The 17,865-nt window shown below is 43.8% G+C and overlaps 1 protein-coding gene across 1 annotated transcript in view; it reads right to left on the bottom strand.

Moving 5' to 3' along the window:
* Nucleotides 1–17,865, bottom strand: part of IleRS-m (Isoleucyl-tRNA synthetase, mitochondrial) — a 70,763-nt gene that overhangs the window by 42,080 nt on the left and 10,818 nt on the right. The window contains exons 7-10 of the mRNA XM_080283245.1: nt 16,949–17,192; nt 9,732–9,898; nt 4,257–4,362; nt 506–657 (exon numbers count right to left, since the gene is read on the bottom strand). Of these exons, the coding sequence (XP_080139371.1) occupies nt 506–657; nt 4,257–4,362; nt 9,732–9,898; nt 16,949–17,192 (669 nt within the window). The remainder of the gene's footprint in view (nt 1–505; nt 658–4,256; nt 4,363–9,731; nt 9,899–16,948; nt 17,193–17,865) is intronic.

Here is a 17,865-nt window from a genome sequence, read left to right as displayed (position 1 = left end):
TTACATCAACATACGTCCGATTCTCAGCCATTATGGAGCTAAAATTAATGATGACCTTATGGGTAAAATAAGAGGAAACTGTTTTCATCCATCAAATCATCAATGACTGTAACTCTGAAACTTCTGAGGACAGAATCCAAGTTGTTATAATGTTTATTACTCATATGAGACCATGAAAAACCTCCTACAGCTTTTCACAAACTTGTTGGGATACCATGTACTGTACAGTGAGGTTAGGTTGGGTTAGTAATTTTAAAATGAGGGCAGAGAGGAAGAAACAGTGGCTGAAGATTCCTTTTAACGACCTGACCATTTTCAATAAACTAGGCTACATTTCACTTGTAGTTTGTTTTACTGAGTGTTCAACATTCCCTAAAAAAACATTAGTTTCAAGGAAATGACACATATCATATTTAAAAAAAAAAAAAAAAAAGTCCATTTTAGATCTGAAGTGCTCCTACAACATCCTCTTTCTCTGCACACACACACACACACACACACACACCAGTGCCTTCTCCTTGAGTTGGGCAGTGTTAAGGAACCATTGACTAGTGGCTCGAACGATTACTGGCCGTCGGGATCGCCAGTCATAGGGGTAGGAGTGTTTGTAGGACTCTCGGTGTAGCAGAAGGGATGCACCACCACCTTCATCACTCTCTGCAACAAAAACAATAATTATCATCATCATCCTGACCATTTTCCCCATCTAATAATGGGGTGAGGTAAAGTTCGTAATACAAGAAAAAAACTGACAGAGGGAAAGCCACAATTATAACCAACTTTGAAAATATGACATTCAAAGGCCTTGCTGTGCTCTTTGTGATTTAAGCTTAAATTGTAAAATTCACTTTAGTGAAAACCTGCTGTGCCTCAGGTACACAAAATAAACAAAAAAAAAAAAATAAATAAATAAATAAATAAAAATGGTTTACTGTACATTTCTGCAACTGATTTTTTGGTCAAACTGGCTTATGAAGAGTGTGATAAAGTACAGCATATGTATATCAATCTTTAGGTTATGTCATAGTTTAGCCCCTACAGTGTTCTAAAGCTACAAACTTTTCAGAGAAACAAGAATGAAGACAACTTTTTAAATATGAGACGGAAAAGGGTATGCTCAAACATGGGTATGAAAGATTCAAGGTCAAATCTGACATAGTTCAGCCAAAACAAGCACCAAAATAATCTTAAGTATAATTTTCAGCCCAACTTCCAAGATCTGTGTCACAGTCCTCTTGGATGCAGCAGCTCATGATATATGTTGGAATCTACAGGCTAAGAATACCGCCAATAAACCCTACAGTTTGACGTTGTATTTCAGTTATATTCTTGCTAACTCTCATTCATTCATTCGTTTAATTTATAATGGCTCTAACATGCTTGCATGTGTCAGCCTTGGTCACCTAATGGTGGCTCTCAATGCTGCTCGATCTCTGGCAACCTCCACATTCAGTCCCTTACCCCTGAGGTAGCACTCTATGACTTCGTCCCAGGTCTTTTTTTTGGGGGGGTCTTCATCTTACAACCCTCCCCTCTACATTCACACTTCTCACTTTCTGCACCAAACTGTCATTCCCCATCCTCTCCACATGCCCAAACTATCTCAATCTACCCTTCCTCATCACAACAATACACTCCAGTCCCATCCTTCCTCTCAACTCTTCCATTGTAAACCTGGCCCCTTCAGGTCTCATATTCAAGGGCACACTTCACATCCACCTGATCAGTCATTTCCACACACTTGAGCTTAAGAATATCCTCTTCCTTTACTGCCCAGGTCTCACTACTATACAGCATTACTCTCCTAACACATGCTCCATACAAAGATTCCTTAGCATGAAGGGTGGGCCCTCTCAATGTCTGGAGAGGCAATAGCTCCCTGAACTTCCAATCACTCCTCACTCTAGCCACAGAGCCCCACCTCCAGCACATACCATGTCTCCCTTCTAACAATGCTCTTCCACACACTAAGGAGACTCACCAGCAAGATCAGTCCTTTCAAGCCTGACAATCTCCACATGTTTTCCCTCATACACCACACACATCGTTACATTTTCGTTTCGTTTTTAAAGGCTCCAACATGCTTGCATGTGTCGGCCTTGGTCACTTAATGGCGGCTCTCCACATTGCACGATCCATTGCAGCCTCCCTGTTCAGTCCCTTAACCCTGAGGTCACACTTAATGACCTCGTCCCATGTCTTTCTCGGTCTACCCCTCATAACCCCACCCCCAATATTAACACTTCTCACCTTCCTCACCCAATTATCATCCCCCATCCTCTCCACATGTCCAAACCATCTCAATCTACCTCTCATCATCACAACACCAATACACTCCAGTCCCATCCTACCTCTCAACTCTTCCATCGTAAACCCAGCCCCTCCAGGCCTTGGACGCAAGGACGCACTGCACATCCACCTAATCATTGTCATTTCTGTACGTCTGAACTGGCGAATATCTTCCTCCTTCACTGCCCAGGTCTCATTACCATACAGCATTACACTCCTAACACATGCTGCATACAAAGACCCCTTAGCATGTAGGGAGAGTCCTCTCAATGTCAGGAGAGGCAAGAGCTCCCTGAACTTCTTCCAACCACTTCTCACCCTAGCCACAGAGCTAGCTCCAGCCCCACCTCCAGCACACAACATGTCTCCCAAATAACAAAACTCTTCCACACACTCAAGAGATTCACCAGCAAGTTCAATCCATTCACGTCTGGCAATCTCCACCTGCTCACCCCGACACGCCGCACACATAAAATCAGCATTATCTCGCAGTCTACCTCTGATACCACTGCATCTCTTATGCACTCATTTATCACACACACCGCACAAGATGGAATTACTCCCCACGCCCTTGTGGCAAACTGCACATGGCCACTCTCCCTCGTCTTTGACAGTACCGCCACCAACCCTAGATATCATCACTTTTGTTTTATCTGCATTTACCCTTAAGCCCTTGTGCCCCATACCATCTCTCCACTTCCTAAACCTTTCCTCTGCCTCCCTTTCGTTCTCTGCGATCAACACCAAATCATCAGCATACAACAACTCCCACGGGAGTCCGTTTCTAAAGTCACGTGAAAGGGCTTCAAGTATCATGATAAACAACATGGGACTCAAGACTGATCCCTGATGCATACCAACATTCACGGAAAACTCATCACTCAAATCTCCATTCACTCTTACCTGGGTGTGAGCACCCACATACATAGCCATAACCACCCTAACCAGCCACTCCTCCAAGCCATGCTTTATCATTGCCCACTTCACCACCTCTCTAGGGACTCTGTCAAAGGACTTTTCCAAATCAACAAAAACAAAATAAAGATCCCTTCTCCTACCAATATATTTTTCCTGAAGCTGTCGAACAATGAATATAGCATCAGTGGTCCCCCTACCTGGCATAAACCCAAACTGCATCTCATTAATATTCACTCTTTCTCTAATCATACCTTCTAAAACTCTCTCCATTACCTTCATTATCTGATCTAAAAGCTTTATACCTCTATAATTTCCTCTTTCCAGGGAAATACGAAATCTCAGTCTACCTCTAATACCACTACATCTCTTATGAACCCATTTATCACAAACACTGCACAAGACGGAATTACTTTCCATGCCCTTGTGGCATGATATGAGTTAAAAACAATCTCAGTAACTCCTTTTACCCTGGTAAATTTTTTTGTTTTATTCTGGATTACATCACATGACAAATCAGCTAGGCAAAACATCCCAGGGCTGTAAGAGGTTAGCATCAACATCATTCATCATCCAATCCCATTTTGCCCCAAATAAACAGAAGTGTAGGGCCTGGGACTAGGCTATTCAATCCCACAACATACAGCAATGGTGACCTGCCTCACTTGCCCAAGTGGCATTATGCAGGCAAGAAACTCCAACTACAGTACCTGTTGGGGTTAAACCTATAATGAGCCTGGCATGTTGTACAACCTGAGGTTTTCTGGTTAAGATATGTAATCATCCTTCACAGCCTACACTCCTTTCACTTTAACTTGGACTAAAATTGTCATCTCTCCATCTTGAATACTGAGTTGTTGCATTAAATTAACATTACTACATGATGCTGGTTACCAGGAAGTGCTATGAAAAGGACAGAGGTAAAGTACTGTCATTTTCTGCCACTGACTTTTATTAAAGAAGCTGCAATAAAACAAAAACTTGAGCAAAGTTAAAGTGTGCAAAAACTGCGTCATACCAACCCCGTACATGAAATTCATCCAGTGACTCACCCAACATTCTCAGCACTGCCTCATTCCCTTCCCCCAGTACCTCCTTTCCCTCCAGCTCCTGCCCTGCGCCAGCATTATATCTCCCATCACCATTAACATAGCACTCCTGAAACATATAATACAGTCAACATAAGAAGTACTGAACCCCTTATTAAACTTAGCCTCTACATCTCAAGGCTGTACTTTATAAACCACTCACTGCTACCACAGAGTTTTATTTATAGGTGCTGGAAAGAGATGCCTTCATGCAGAGGAACATATATAACCAGGCAGCTCCAATGTCCAGTTATACAAACGTCCTTCATTTTCCTCCCTTTCCCCAAAAGAAAGTTGGTAGACTGCAGGAAAAGGTTAACTTGAGAGGTCCACTGATTTATGTTCACACGAGCCATGGGCCACAACAGGCAGAAAAGAGCACTCTAAGAGTGAAGGGTTTCATGGAAACTATATCTCACTCCTCCACCTCAATAAGTTTCCTCTGAACTGAATAACAGTCTGTAAGTACCAAGGAGAAAATGAAAGTCATCTAGAGAAAGGAGGACCTAATACTCCGAAACACGGATGAAACATTTAAACCTCCAGCATTATCTATTCCCTCAGCATCAATACAGAACGTCTGAATCAAAGAGTAGTCACTGTCATTATCATAATCACCATCATCAACATCTTGACCACATTCTCCCACCTAAAGATGAGGTGAGGTAGGATCCAGTAACAAGGAAAGAGCATGAATGAAAAATGGGAAAACTACCATGAGCATGCCTGGTGAAATGGGCTACAATCAATCACAAATTATTCAAGTCCATGAATCCACTCACCTCACAGGCCTAACCATCTGCAGCTATACAGAGTGCATCCTTCATCACTTTGCCTATAAAGGGGAAGGAGACTCCAAAACCAAGAATAACTTACTGTATATATTTGCACACACACACACACTATCTATCTATCTATCTATTGCCAGATGCCTCAATCCCATTTGGGGTGGCCACAAACAAATCGCCTCCACGTCGTCTTGTCCCCCGACATCTCACTGCCCTGCTCCCAACTCACACCCCCCTCTTTCATATACCTATCCACCCCATCCCTCCATCTCATCCTCGGCCTCCCCCTCCCTCTTCCCCCCTCCACCTCACTCACATACACTCTCTTCGTCAGTCTTTCACCCTCCATCCTCTCCACATGGCCAAACCACATCAATGTGTTCCTCATAATATTTCCTATCACATCCACATCCACACCACAACGCTCCTTTATATCCTCATCCGTCAGCCAGTCTTTCCATGTGACTCCACAGGCTCCTCTTAAATATCTCATTTCCACTGCTCTCACTCTTGACTTGTGTCCTTCCAACACAGTCCAAGCTTCTCTTCCATTCGTTAGAGTTGGTATCACAATACTGTCATGTAGTAACTTTTTCACTTCCATGCTCACTTCCCTGTTTCTTATCACTGCTTTCAAAGAACCAGCAACCTTTCTTCCCTGCTGTACCCTTTCAAGCACTTCACCCTCCAAACGTCCATCCTTACTCATCACACTACCCAAGTACTTAAACGTACTCACATTTTCCAATTCCTCACCATCCAACCTCACTGTACATTCACTGACTTCACCTCTCTCAAAGACCATCACTTTAATCTTCCCTACATTCACCTTTAGATTCCGTTTCTTGCAAACTTTCCCAAACTCATCCACCAAGCCTTGCAGTTCCCCTTCGTCTTCACTCAACAACACAGTATCATCTGCAAACAACAGTACAGGGAGTTTCCAAACACTATTCTCTCTCACCAGGGCCACTCCAACATCCACTACCCTACCTTGTACCTCTTTTATTACCCCATCCATGAACAGATTGAACAACCATGGAGACATGACACATCCCTGTTTCAACCCAACCTCCAGAGAGAAAAATTCACTTAGTTCACCATCCACACGCACTGCAGCCTTAGCACCATCATATATACTCTTCACAGCATTCAACAACTTACCATCTACTCCATATATTCTTAATACTTTCCACAATCCTTGTCTATCCACCCTGTCATATGCTTTCTCCAAATCCATGAAAGCCGCATATAACTTCTTTCCCTTCTCTAGAAACTTTTCCACTAAAGATCTAAGAATGAATATCTGATCTACACAACCTCTTCCCTTCCTAAAGCCTCCCTGTTCTTCTCCAACTAATTCCTCTGTTCTTTCTCTAACTCTGTCAATAAGTGTCCTACCATACACTTTTCCTATTATACTAAGAAGACAAATGCCCTTATGATTACCACATACTTCTTTTTCACCTTTTCCTTTGTACAAGGGAATAATTATACCCGACTTCCAATCCTCCGGGACTCTACCTTCCTCCCAGGCCAATCTGCACATCTTCCACATCCATTCTACTACTATCTCTCCCCCATGCTTCAGCATTTCACCACACACTCCATCAATTCCTGAGACTTTCCCCAATTTAACTTTCTTCATTGCTTCCACAACTTCTATCCTACTGATTTCTTCCTGTCTTCTCACCTCCCTCCTTCTCCCAGCCATTCCCCAGCCACTTATACTCGCATTACTTCCATCCTCCACGTTCAACAATTCCTTAAAGTGTTCTCTCCATCTGCTCACTTTTTCTCCCTTCTCCACTAGTAATCTACCATTTTTATCTTTCACTCCCCTGCTAACCTCACTTCCACTCTATCTTACTCTCTTCACCTCTTTCCAGAACATTCTCTTACAGTCCCTCCAGTTTACACTCAAATTCCTTCCAAATTCCTCATCCGCTCTCTTCTTACTCTCTCTTACTAAACTTTTAACCTCTCTCTTTCTTTCTACATATAACTCTCTTCCGCCTCTCAACTTCTTCCACGCCCCTATTTCTCATCCATTCATTGTATGCTTTCTTCTTTTGTGCCACAGCCTGTCTCACCTCTTCAGTCCACCACGCTGTTCCTTGCACCCCCCTCCGTCTTCTCTTCCTCCCACACACCACATCACATGCTGAACATATTTCTTCTGTAAATATCCTGCACACACCTTCCACGTCCCCCATCTGCTCCAATTCATATTTGCCCAATCGTTCCTCCACTTCTCTCTTATACTCTGTCTTTTTCTCATCCTCTTGTAACCTTTCCACTCTTCTTGCAACTACTCCTTCCTCTTGTCTTTCCCTTCTTCTATTCCTCCATCTTACTTGTATCCTAATTCTGGCCACCACCAGGTAGTGGTCAGAAAGTCCACTCCCCCAATCTCTATAAGCTCTTGCATCCATTACACATCTTCGCATCCTTTCGTCCACACACACATAATCAATCACTGCCTTCCTTTCATTCAATTCACCACCCACCCTTCTCATCACTCACCACGTATACCTGTGGAACATTTTATGCCTGAAGAGGGTACTGGCTATCACCAACCCCCTCCCAGCACAAATGTCCACTAACGCACTGCCATTCTCATCTATCGCAGCAGGCACACCCCACTCACCAACTATTCCATCCAACTTCACATTCCCTACTTTACCATTCATATCACCGATCAAAAACACTCTCTCATTCCTTCCAAACTTTTCCATGCACACTTCCCCATTTGTTCAGAACTCTTCTCTCACTCTGCTAGCACAATCTTGCATTGGCGCATACACACACACAATCGCCCACATTTGTATTCCAACTTTCAACTTTACCCACACAATCCTTGACCCAACTGATCCATACTGTCTTATGCTCTTTTTCCATCTTTTACTCACAACTATACATACTCCTTCCTTTGCCCTCTCATTCTCTCCTACTCCTGCACATATACCACATCCATACTCCCATTCTCTCACACTGTCTCCTCTCCATTTTGTTTCAGTCATTCCACATACATCCACTTTTGCACCCTCAAGCACCTGGACAATCTCTCTCTCTTTCACCTCATCATTCGCTCCTCTTACATTCCACGTAGCCACTATCAAGTCCTTTGTCCGGTCCTGGATCGTCATCGTTTGGTCAGTCCTTGTCCGAGGCTTCTTGTTTGTTTTTTTAGTTAGTTGTTTTCTGGGGAGGGGCACTAACCCTCCGCCAACCCTTTTAGTCGCCTTTTATGACAAGCGGGGATACTGGGGGAGTATTCTTGAAAAACCCCCTACCCCCACACACACAAATTTAACATACAAACACATGCAAAACACACACACAACACACAACACAAAGCACAAATGGGAACCAAATACACCCAAACGGAGTGCCATGATGCCTGGCTTGAGCTTCATAATGGCCATTTCTGTTGTACCTCAGAGAAATGAGTTAATTTTTTTACCTGCTAAGCAAAAAAAACAAAAGTAAATAAATAAATGAATAAATAAATAAGAACGTCATTTTGGCCATACATGAGGGATGAATGTACAGTAAAATTTTATGCATCAAAAACTAGAAGTAGGACATTAATTCTTCACAATCCTACCCCTGCAGCAATGAGACATTCAGCTGAATCATAAGGGACTTAGAGATTTTTTTATCACATCTTCCTTAGTCTATCTATCTATCTATCTATAGCCCGACGCCCTAATCCTGCAAAGGGTGGCCGCAGACAAAACGCCTCCAAGTCACTCTATCACCCACCATTTGACTCCCCTCCCACCAACTCACCCCCCCCTCCCTCATATACCTCTCAACTCCATCCCTCCACCTCATCCTCGGTCTACCCCTCCCTCTTCCTCCCTCCACCTCACCTACATACACCCTCTTAGTCAGTCTTTCATTCTCCATCCTCTCCACATGTCCAAACCACCTCAGTGTATTTCTCCTAATCTTTTCAACCACATCCACATCTACCCCACAACGTTCCTTCACTTCTTCATTCGTCAACCTGTCCCTCCATGTCACTCCACATGCTCCTCTCAAGTAACTCATTTCCACTGCTCTCACTCTTGACTTGTTCCCCTCTTGCAAGGTCCACGCCTCGCTTCCATACGTCAGGGTAGGGATCACAATACCATCATGCAGTGACTTCTTAACTTCCATACTCACCTCCCTATTTCTCATCACTGCTTTCAGTGTGCCAACAACCTTCCTTCCCTGCTGTACCCTTTCACGTGCTTCATCCCCCAAAGTTCCATCCTTACTCATCACACTACCCAAGTACTTGAATGCACTCACATTCTCCATATCCTCACCATCCAACCTCACTGCACACTCTGTGACTTCATTCCTCTCAAACACCATAACTTTACTTTTGTTTACATTAACTTTCAGCTTCCTCCTCCTACACACTGTCCCAAATTCATTCACCAAACCTTGCAACTCCCATTCATCTTCACTCAACAATACTGTATCATCAGTACCAGAATATCTTCTTGTATGATTCTGAAGCTAATTATATTGGTATCAAAACAAAGGAAACTGCATGCAGGAGAATGTTAAGGTGCAATATGCAAAAGAAATTACTAAGGAGGAGTCGTTATGAAGCCTGCTATGCCACCTATAACGCAAGCCACAATCTCACCACAGGCAGCTGGTACTTCAGTGATACCAAAAAGTCCTCATGGCCATGTGCAGGAGCCGTGTGGACCAACCCACTGCCACTGTCCATCCGCACATGCCCACCCACCACCAGGGGACACTCTCGCACATACAGGGGGTGACGGTATCGCATCTCTGCTAACTGGTTCCCTGAGTGTTGTATGCATGTGCGCTTTAGAGTTTGGGAGAGAGATTACAATATAATTGTGGGTACAACTAAGCTTAACATATTCTTGTAAACACCAAGGATACAGTAAGTCCTTGTGTTACAAAATATACTGTATACAATATATATATATTAAAAAAAAAAAAAATGAAAATTATTACAGTTGTTGCTGTTGACATTAAGTAATCCCGGTCTGTCTGACTGAGGAGACCCATCAACTGAAGGCAAAACAACCCATCCTGCAGGGCCGTACGGCGCAATGAACCAACGTTTCCTTGTCGGAAACAGCACCTCGCCACAACAAGACGGAGGGGGTGAGAAGAGTGTTGAAGTTTTTATTCCAGATGGGGTGGAACTTTTCTATTATCATTGTAGCGAATTATTGTAAACTGAATCAACGTAAAACGAGTAGTGACTGTACAGTAAATTTGGGGAATTGGGATATTTGCTTTAGAAGTCCCAATGGACCTTCTACAGGGTGGTGCAAAAGTAGGTTGACATTTACCATTTATTCCAACACAAAAGACACACTTTTAGTCTCATAAGAGTTCAAAGTGTCAGCCCTCACCATTGACACATTCCTGGAGTCTGTCAGCCACACTTCAACAAACAGTAATGCACAGGTCCAGATTGGTGTTGAATTCCTGGCAGGCCTCTGTAATGTCAACCTACTTTTGCACCACCCTGTATAGACACATATTCTTTAGTTTTGTGTAGACTTACCAACAAACAAGAAGAGTAATAAAGCTGCTTATAATGATGGCTTATCATAGTGTGGCTCTAAATTACAAGTTGCATTTAATGACATTCTGTTTTGGTATTAACTCCACAATAAGTCACTGAAAAAGTGCATATTCATATAAACTGGTGTACACTAAATAAATCTGATTTGACAGAATCCTCCAATTTACTGGACACTGTTCTATGGGGAAAATTGTGATAATCAGGAACACATCACTGGCTAATAATCAAGACAATTAATAAATACTTAAGATAACACAATGCCCGGAAGTAATGAAAACTATAAGGCAGTAGAAAGGGTATATACTTCTTAACCCTATCAATTCTCCAGTGTACAGTATTACTGATGCAAACCTGGAGCAGTGGCATCTTCGTCGTGGGTCTACCCCCCAGAGGCTGTCGAAGAAGAGGACAGCATGGGCGCTAAACCACCGCAACCCCCCCCGGCCCCTCACGGGGCTCGAGTACCTGGGAGTGGCTTCGGTCGCCCGGGCAAGTACCACATCTCCCAACACAACACACACAACAACACCGTTTTTTCTACACCAAGAAATGACTCCCCGGCTGTCATTTCTCAACGACTTCTTCTAGCCAGGGACATTGAGAGCAATCCAGGACCTACCAACAAATACATACGTCCAACATGCTCAAAACCTTTCACGTCGAGCCGACAGACAAAGGGTTCAGTTCAGTGCAATTCCTGCAAGAACTGGACCCATTACACCTGCACAACACTTGCATCCAGAAAACATTACACAAACACCTGGACCTGCTCCTTATGCTCCTTCCCCCCACCCACCAACCCCACTACCAGTCCTACACCTACTTCCTTCACACCTCCACAGCCAAACCCACCGATCCTTCCCACACCGACCAGTCCCCCAACTCTTCCCATTCCAACCCATCCTAACCCACCTCAACCCTTACCTCCATCACAACCTCCTCCTACTCCTTCCCCTCCACCCACACCACCTCCCCCCCAGTGCTGCAGCAGCCAACACACATCGCACACACAACATAAACATCCTTCAGTTAAACATAGATGGCATAAACACCAAAAAACAAGAACTCACACAATTCATCAAACAACAGAACATACACACTGCCATCTTACAAGAAACAAAACTACACAGAGCACAGAAAACATCGACATTTCATAACTTCACCACCATTCGACAAGACCGGGCCGAAGGCGGTGACAGTGGACTCGTCACCCTGGTACACAAATCCAACAACTTTGCAGATACCAGTGCACACAGAAAGTCACACTTCTCCCCCCACATGACACCACAACAGAAATACAATCATTTAAAAAAATAATCACTAGTAACAAATCACACATAACAATCGCTAACAAATTCATGCCCCCCCAATCATCCCCCACAGTACCACACAATTACTCTCCACAGATACACCACATCACTAACATACCCAACGTCATCCTAGGTGGTGATTTCAACGCCAAGTCATCGGCCTGGCATGTCAACAACCCTAACACAGACAAAGGACTGGTATTACAATCCCAGACAGATCATCTTTTCATACTGAACAATCTAGACCAACATACCCATTTCCCACACCAAGCCCTCTTCCTCCCATCATCTCCAGACATCACCTTCTGCTCCCCAAACCTCGCCCCCACTACATCATGGAGAATGGTCAAAACCCTAGGTTCTGATTACCTCCCAATCATCATCACTACCAAAACCAGAATCACCCCAGCTAGCCACATGCACACATACACTAATTATAAGAGATCCAACTGGGAGGCCTTTGTAACTGAAACAGAACAATATTTCGAAACACTAAACAGTACACCCATCACAAACATCAACACCGCTGTGCACATTTTCAATACAATTATACAAAACACAGACAAAAGACACATCTCTAGAGGCAACAGAAAGAGACACAACCCCAACTCCACACCAGAAATTCAAGGCCTCATCAGACAAAGGAACACACTCCGACACTCCCCAACACCCCATACACCAGACACCGTACAACAAATACAAGAACTCAAAACTCAAATAAACAATAAAATATCAGAACAGCAAACACTAAACTGGAAAAATTACCTCCAAACACTTGACTACAAAACAAACATCAGCAAACTCTACAAAACACCAAACAGCATCACACTTTCCAAGAGCAACACCACACAATCACACGCTGCCATCACAACAACAGACACCATACCCTCAAACAAACAACAAGCAAACACTCTCATCAATCACTTTTCACAAGTCAGCCATCCCGAAGACCGACGTATCATCCGACGTAAGAGACAGTTCCCCACAGACCCAGACTACGCACCTTTCACTTACAACCAGAAGAAGCACATCATTAACAACCTCAAGCACTCATCTGCCTGTGGGCCTGACAACATAAGCAACATTCACCTTAAACACCTTGGATCACAAGGCATACAAGCACTCACCAACATATCAAACTATAGCTACTCGCACAACATAATACCCAACATCTGGAAGCATGGCATTATCATCACTATCCCTAAACCCAACAAAGACCCCACGTTACCCTCCTCACACCACCCCATCACACTCCTTTGCACCCCCTCTAAAGTCACTGAACGACTGGTACCACAACTAGTCACACCTCACATTCCCCTAGCCCAGTCACAACATGGCTTTAGGCCACTTCACTCCACAAACATCCTTCTTACAGACCTTACACAGAGAGTTTTCGATGGCATGAATTCAGCTAGGCCACCACACAGAACACTCCTAATCACACTAGACATTAGCAAAGCCTTTGATGCCATCCCCCTCCACAACCTCACAAACAAAATACTCAACACAAACATGCATAATATCACAAAAAGATGGCTGGCAAACCACTTAGCAGGCAGATGTGCACATGCAACATTTTCCAGTCAGTCTTCTATCATCAGAAACTTCACAAACGGCATCCCCCAAGGATCTGTTATGTCCCCTACACTCTTTAACCTATACATGCACGACATACCCACACCCCACACACCACAGATACACATAGCTTCCTCTGCAGATGATATAACACTTACATGTATGCACCAAAAAGGAAACTCAGCTGCACACATCATTCAACCTTACCTCAACACACTACACGAATGGTTCACCACAAACAGGCTCAAAATAGCCCCATCCAAATCTACAGTGACCCTTCTCACAAACTGGATGGCAGAACACAGTCACATCCCACACCTCACCGTAAACAATACTCACCTATCACACACACACACACCCAAAACCCTTGGTGTAACATACAATACATCAATGTCATTTAAACAACACATCACAAACATTAAAAATAAAATAACACCAAGACTCAATGCTTTGAGGTCACTTGCCCATACAACATTTGGACACAACAAAGAAACCACCACCACAGAATACAAACAATACATACGTTCAGTGATGAATTAAGCAAGCCCTGCCTGGGCTTCTAACCTCACCAAAACACACTACAACACTCTTCAGACCATACAGAACAAGGCCCTAAAATTAATCACAGGCTGCACAGCTACTACACCCACAGACCACCTACATCATGAAACCAAAGTTCTCAAAGTCAAGGATCACCTAGACATGAGAGGCACCCAGTTTCTTGCTGCAGCCTCCACAAACCCACAACATCCACTATATTACATGGCAGCACATCCACCCACACCAAGGAACATAAAAACAACACCCAGTACACGATACTATACAAAAATACTGTCATCTCTCCCCCCTCACCCACCTCAGACCAGCTTCCAGAAGCATATCCACACTCAGATCACTCGCCGCTCCATTCAGTCACTTAAAGACAACACAGCTGCATGCACGGCCTCCTGACATCCACCCTCCTGAATCCTATCTCCCTCCTGAGGATATGGTCCACCTGAACTGGCTGAGATGTGGGCACCATCCAGCCCTCTTAAGCTACCAGAAGAGGCTGGATGACTCCGTCGCTGATGCCTGTCCTGGATGCAACACAGCACCCCATACTATTAAGCACATTATGGAAAACTGCATTGCACACAATCAACTACGCCAACAACACAACATACACTCTTTGAGAGCTCTGTGGGAAAGCCCGGTCTTGGCCATGGCCTTCCTAAGGGACTCGAGGCTGTTCGGCCAGACTGCCTAGGGAACAACTACTACTACTATCACTGATGCAAACCACACCAGCAAATCATCATCATCATCATCATCCAGACTTCCTTTCCCATGCTAGGGCAGGGTGAGGAAAAAACACTAATCGATTCATAGATATGGTGATATCCACACACATACATACACACAAAAAATAGGAAACACAAAACATCATCAGCATGTTCATGTATTCACAGCTTCACGAAAAACTTTATTTCCCCCAAAGATGTGAGTACTGTACATGAAAGTACTTGGATTTTTTTTTTTTTTGGAGGGGGGGAGGGTTCTTTGCTGATGATGCAAACTATGCTGATACTCAAATGCAATACTGGTACCAGTAAATACCTGTAATGTAACATTGCATAAAGAGAACTGTTATGGTGTAACAAGCAGCAATAACTGCTTAAAATGAAGAAATACAAAGTCCCCTATTGAGAATAAGTATAATGAAACACTGTCAAAGTTGTTGTTTTTTTTTTACGTGAGGAAGAAGGAACCAAAGGCAACGAGCCTGCAAAACTGTTCCCTCCAAGAGAAAAACAAAATACAAGAGGGAGCCAAAATTCAAGATCCAATCTTTTCGAGATGCATGGACACACTGCGTTTGAAAGACTGGAGATCATAGGAAGCAGGAAATACAGACAGAGGGAGACAGTTCCAGAGTTGACCTGTTGCATAAATGAAGGACTGGGAGTAACGGTTAACTCTTGCATTAGAAAGTTGGACAGAAAAGGGGTGAGAGTTTGCTGTACTGGAGCGATAGGACAGGTTAAGGTGATAAGGTTGTGATCGGAGGAGCCCAACGGAGAGAAAAGATTAACAGTGTAAGCAGAAGGATTAGTTGTAAGGAAGAGGTCAAGTACGTTGGAGATCTCTCCAAGGCGGTCAGGGATACGGGTAGCGTGCTGTACAAGCGGCTCTAGGTCATTAAGGATAGAAAAGGTGTAGGCTTGTTCACCAGATGGATCAGTGAAAGGAGAGGAAAGCCAAAGGTGGTGGTGAACATTGAAATCACCAAGAATGGAGATTTCAGAGAAAGGAGAAATGGATAGAATGTGTTCCATTGTAGAAGTAAGATAGTCAAAGAATTTTTGATAGTCAGTAGAATTAGGAGATAAATAAACAGCGCAGATATATTTAGTCAGAGAATGACTGGAAAGCCGAAGCCAGAGTGTAGAGAATTCAGAAGAATCGAGTTCAGGAACACAAGAGCAAGATAAGTTGTTGCGTATATATACACAACAGCCACCTTTGGCTTTGAAATGAGTATAGAGAAAGTAGGAGGATACAGAAAAGGGTCTGCTGTCAGTTGCCTCAGACAGCTGAGTCTCAGTTAGAAAAAGAAAGTGAGGTTTAGAGAAGGAGAGGTGGTGCTCAACAGAGCGAAAGTTAGAGGAAAGGCCACGAATATTGCAGAAATGAAGAAGAAGAGAGTCAGACAGTGGTTCCAGGCATCTTGAGTCGTCACCGGGAGAGGGGCAGAAGGTGGGGGCATTTATGGTCCCCTCCCTGGGGACTCCAAGGCTACGTTATTCGATGCCATATTTCAAAATTTTGAAAAGGAAGTGTGGTGTGTACTGTGCATGTAGTTTTGTGCTGATAGTTAGAGAAACTTGTATTGGAGAGCATGCTGGCCTACTCTCTGTGTTACTGAGACACTGAAAAAGTTCAGCAAAGGGGGATGTTCGGGACCTGGGTTTGTTGATCAAACCCAGTCTTTCTGGTTATGCACACCTAATAACACCAGTAATGGTTATTCCTGCTTGCCCTACTATGATGTGCCAATTCATCCACATAATGAGGCCCCTGTACAGGTGGTCTCCCTTTTAAGTAGGTTCACTTCACAGAAAACTTAAACTTTCCATGATACCCAAAAATCAGCTACATGTAAAAATATCTTTTAATGTTTTCTCAGTTTTTATTCATGCTCTGCAGAGTTCAAACTTTAAAATCTCAGGATTTTTTGTAGGCTATTCTAAGTGTATGCATACAAGGGGGAAGGCATGTTGGAGCATCTCTTGGTGTATTAGCATTTTTACTTTTTTTTTAACAATCTCTGCTTAGATCTACTTTACAGTACCTTGACAAACCTAACCTCTTAGTTCAGTAGGAGGCTGCCTGTAATGTCATTTGCATCACTCCTTCCCTCACCTTCTAAGGAACATATGATCTCCAAGTCTCCACTCATGATCCTCCTCAGTTCCCCCAACAACGGCTCAGCCCACACCAAAGCCAGTCTGCGCCCAGCTCCCCCTCGCCCTGCCCAGTTAACAGAAACTACAACATAGCACTGGTCCGAGGCAAAGCAGACAGCCTGATTGGAGGGTAGGGTCCAGGGGGTGGTGGTCCAGACAGGTATATGAAGTTCAGACAGGCCCAATGCTCTCAGTTGCTCCTGGTACAAAAAAGAACAATCATCATCATAATCCCTAGCCGTATTCCCAACTCACATGCATAACCAGCAACACACCTTTTATAGTTTGGGAATGTTATTGGCTGAGAACTGAGTGGATGATACTCTTATGTTAAGAGATACAACCCAAAGACGATTCTTTTGAATGTGGGAGTTGGGAGGAACACTGTCGTTGTGATCTCTGAATAACTTTTTTCAATGTGGCCTGAGTGACGAGACAAACAATAAATTCTGGGATGAGCTTGTGGGTGCTATGGCTGGAGTGAATGATGAGCATATCATACTGTAGTGCTTGGTGGCAACCTGTACCAATCACAAATATGTAACTGCTTCTGTGGGGTCACTCTATAGGTACAATATAGTACAGTGTAGGGATCCGGTGCCCCCTTGTGGCAGACAGCATTGGAACAGGATTCTTCCCATGCAATGATGCAGGGAAATATGGGTTGATTTGACTCCCCAATGGATGCCACAGGTGCTCTACTCGGTCTGCAAAGCACCACTTCACGTAGGCTCCTCGTCTGTGCCAGTATTAATGGTACTACATGACAGTGAAGTGTCGCTAAAAGCTCTGGACATACTCCATCTACTCATCTCAGTCCCTTGCCATTTCCACAGCTTCAGCCATAACTTGCTTTGCTGATAACATCAAACT

Source organism: Coenobita brevimanus, chromosome 96 (genome assembly GCF_032717465.1).
Source record: "Coenobita brevimanus isolate Jiangsu-jjx chromosome 96, ASM3271746v2, whole genome shotgun sequence".
NCBI classification, from domain to species: Eukaryota; Metazoa; Arthropoda; class Malacostraca; order Decapoda; family Coenobitidae; genus Coenobita; species Coenobita brevimanus.
The sequence above is the reverse complement of the archived record's forward strand: the minus strand, read 5'-3'. Positions and strand labels throughout refer to the sequence as shown.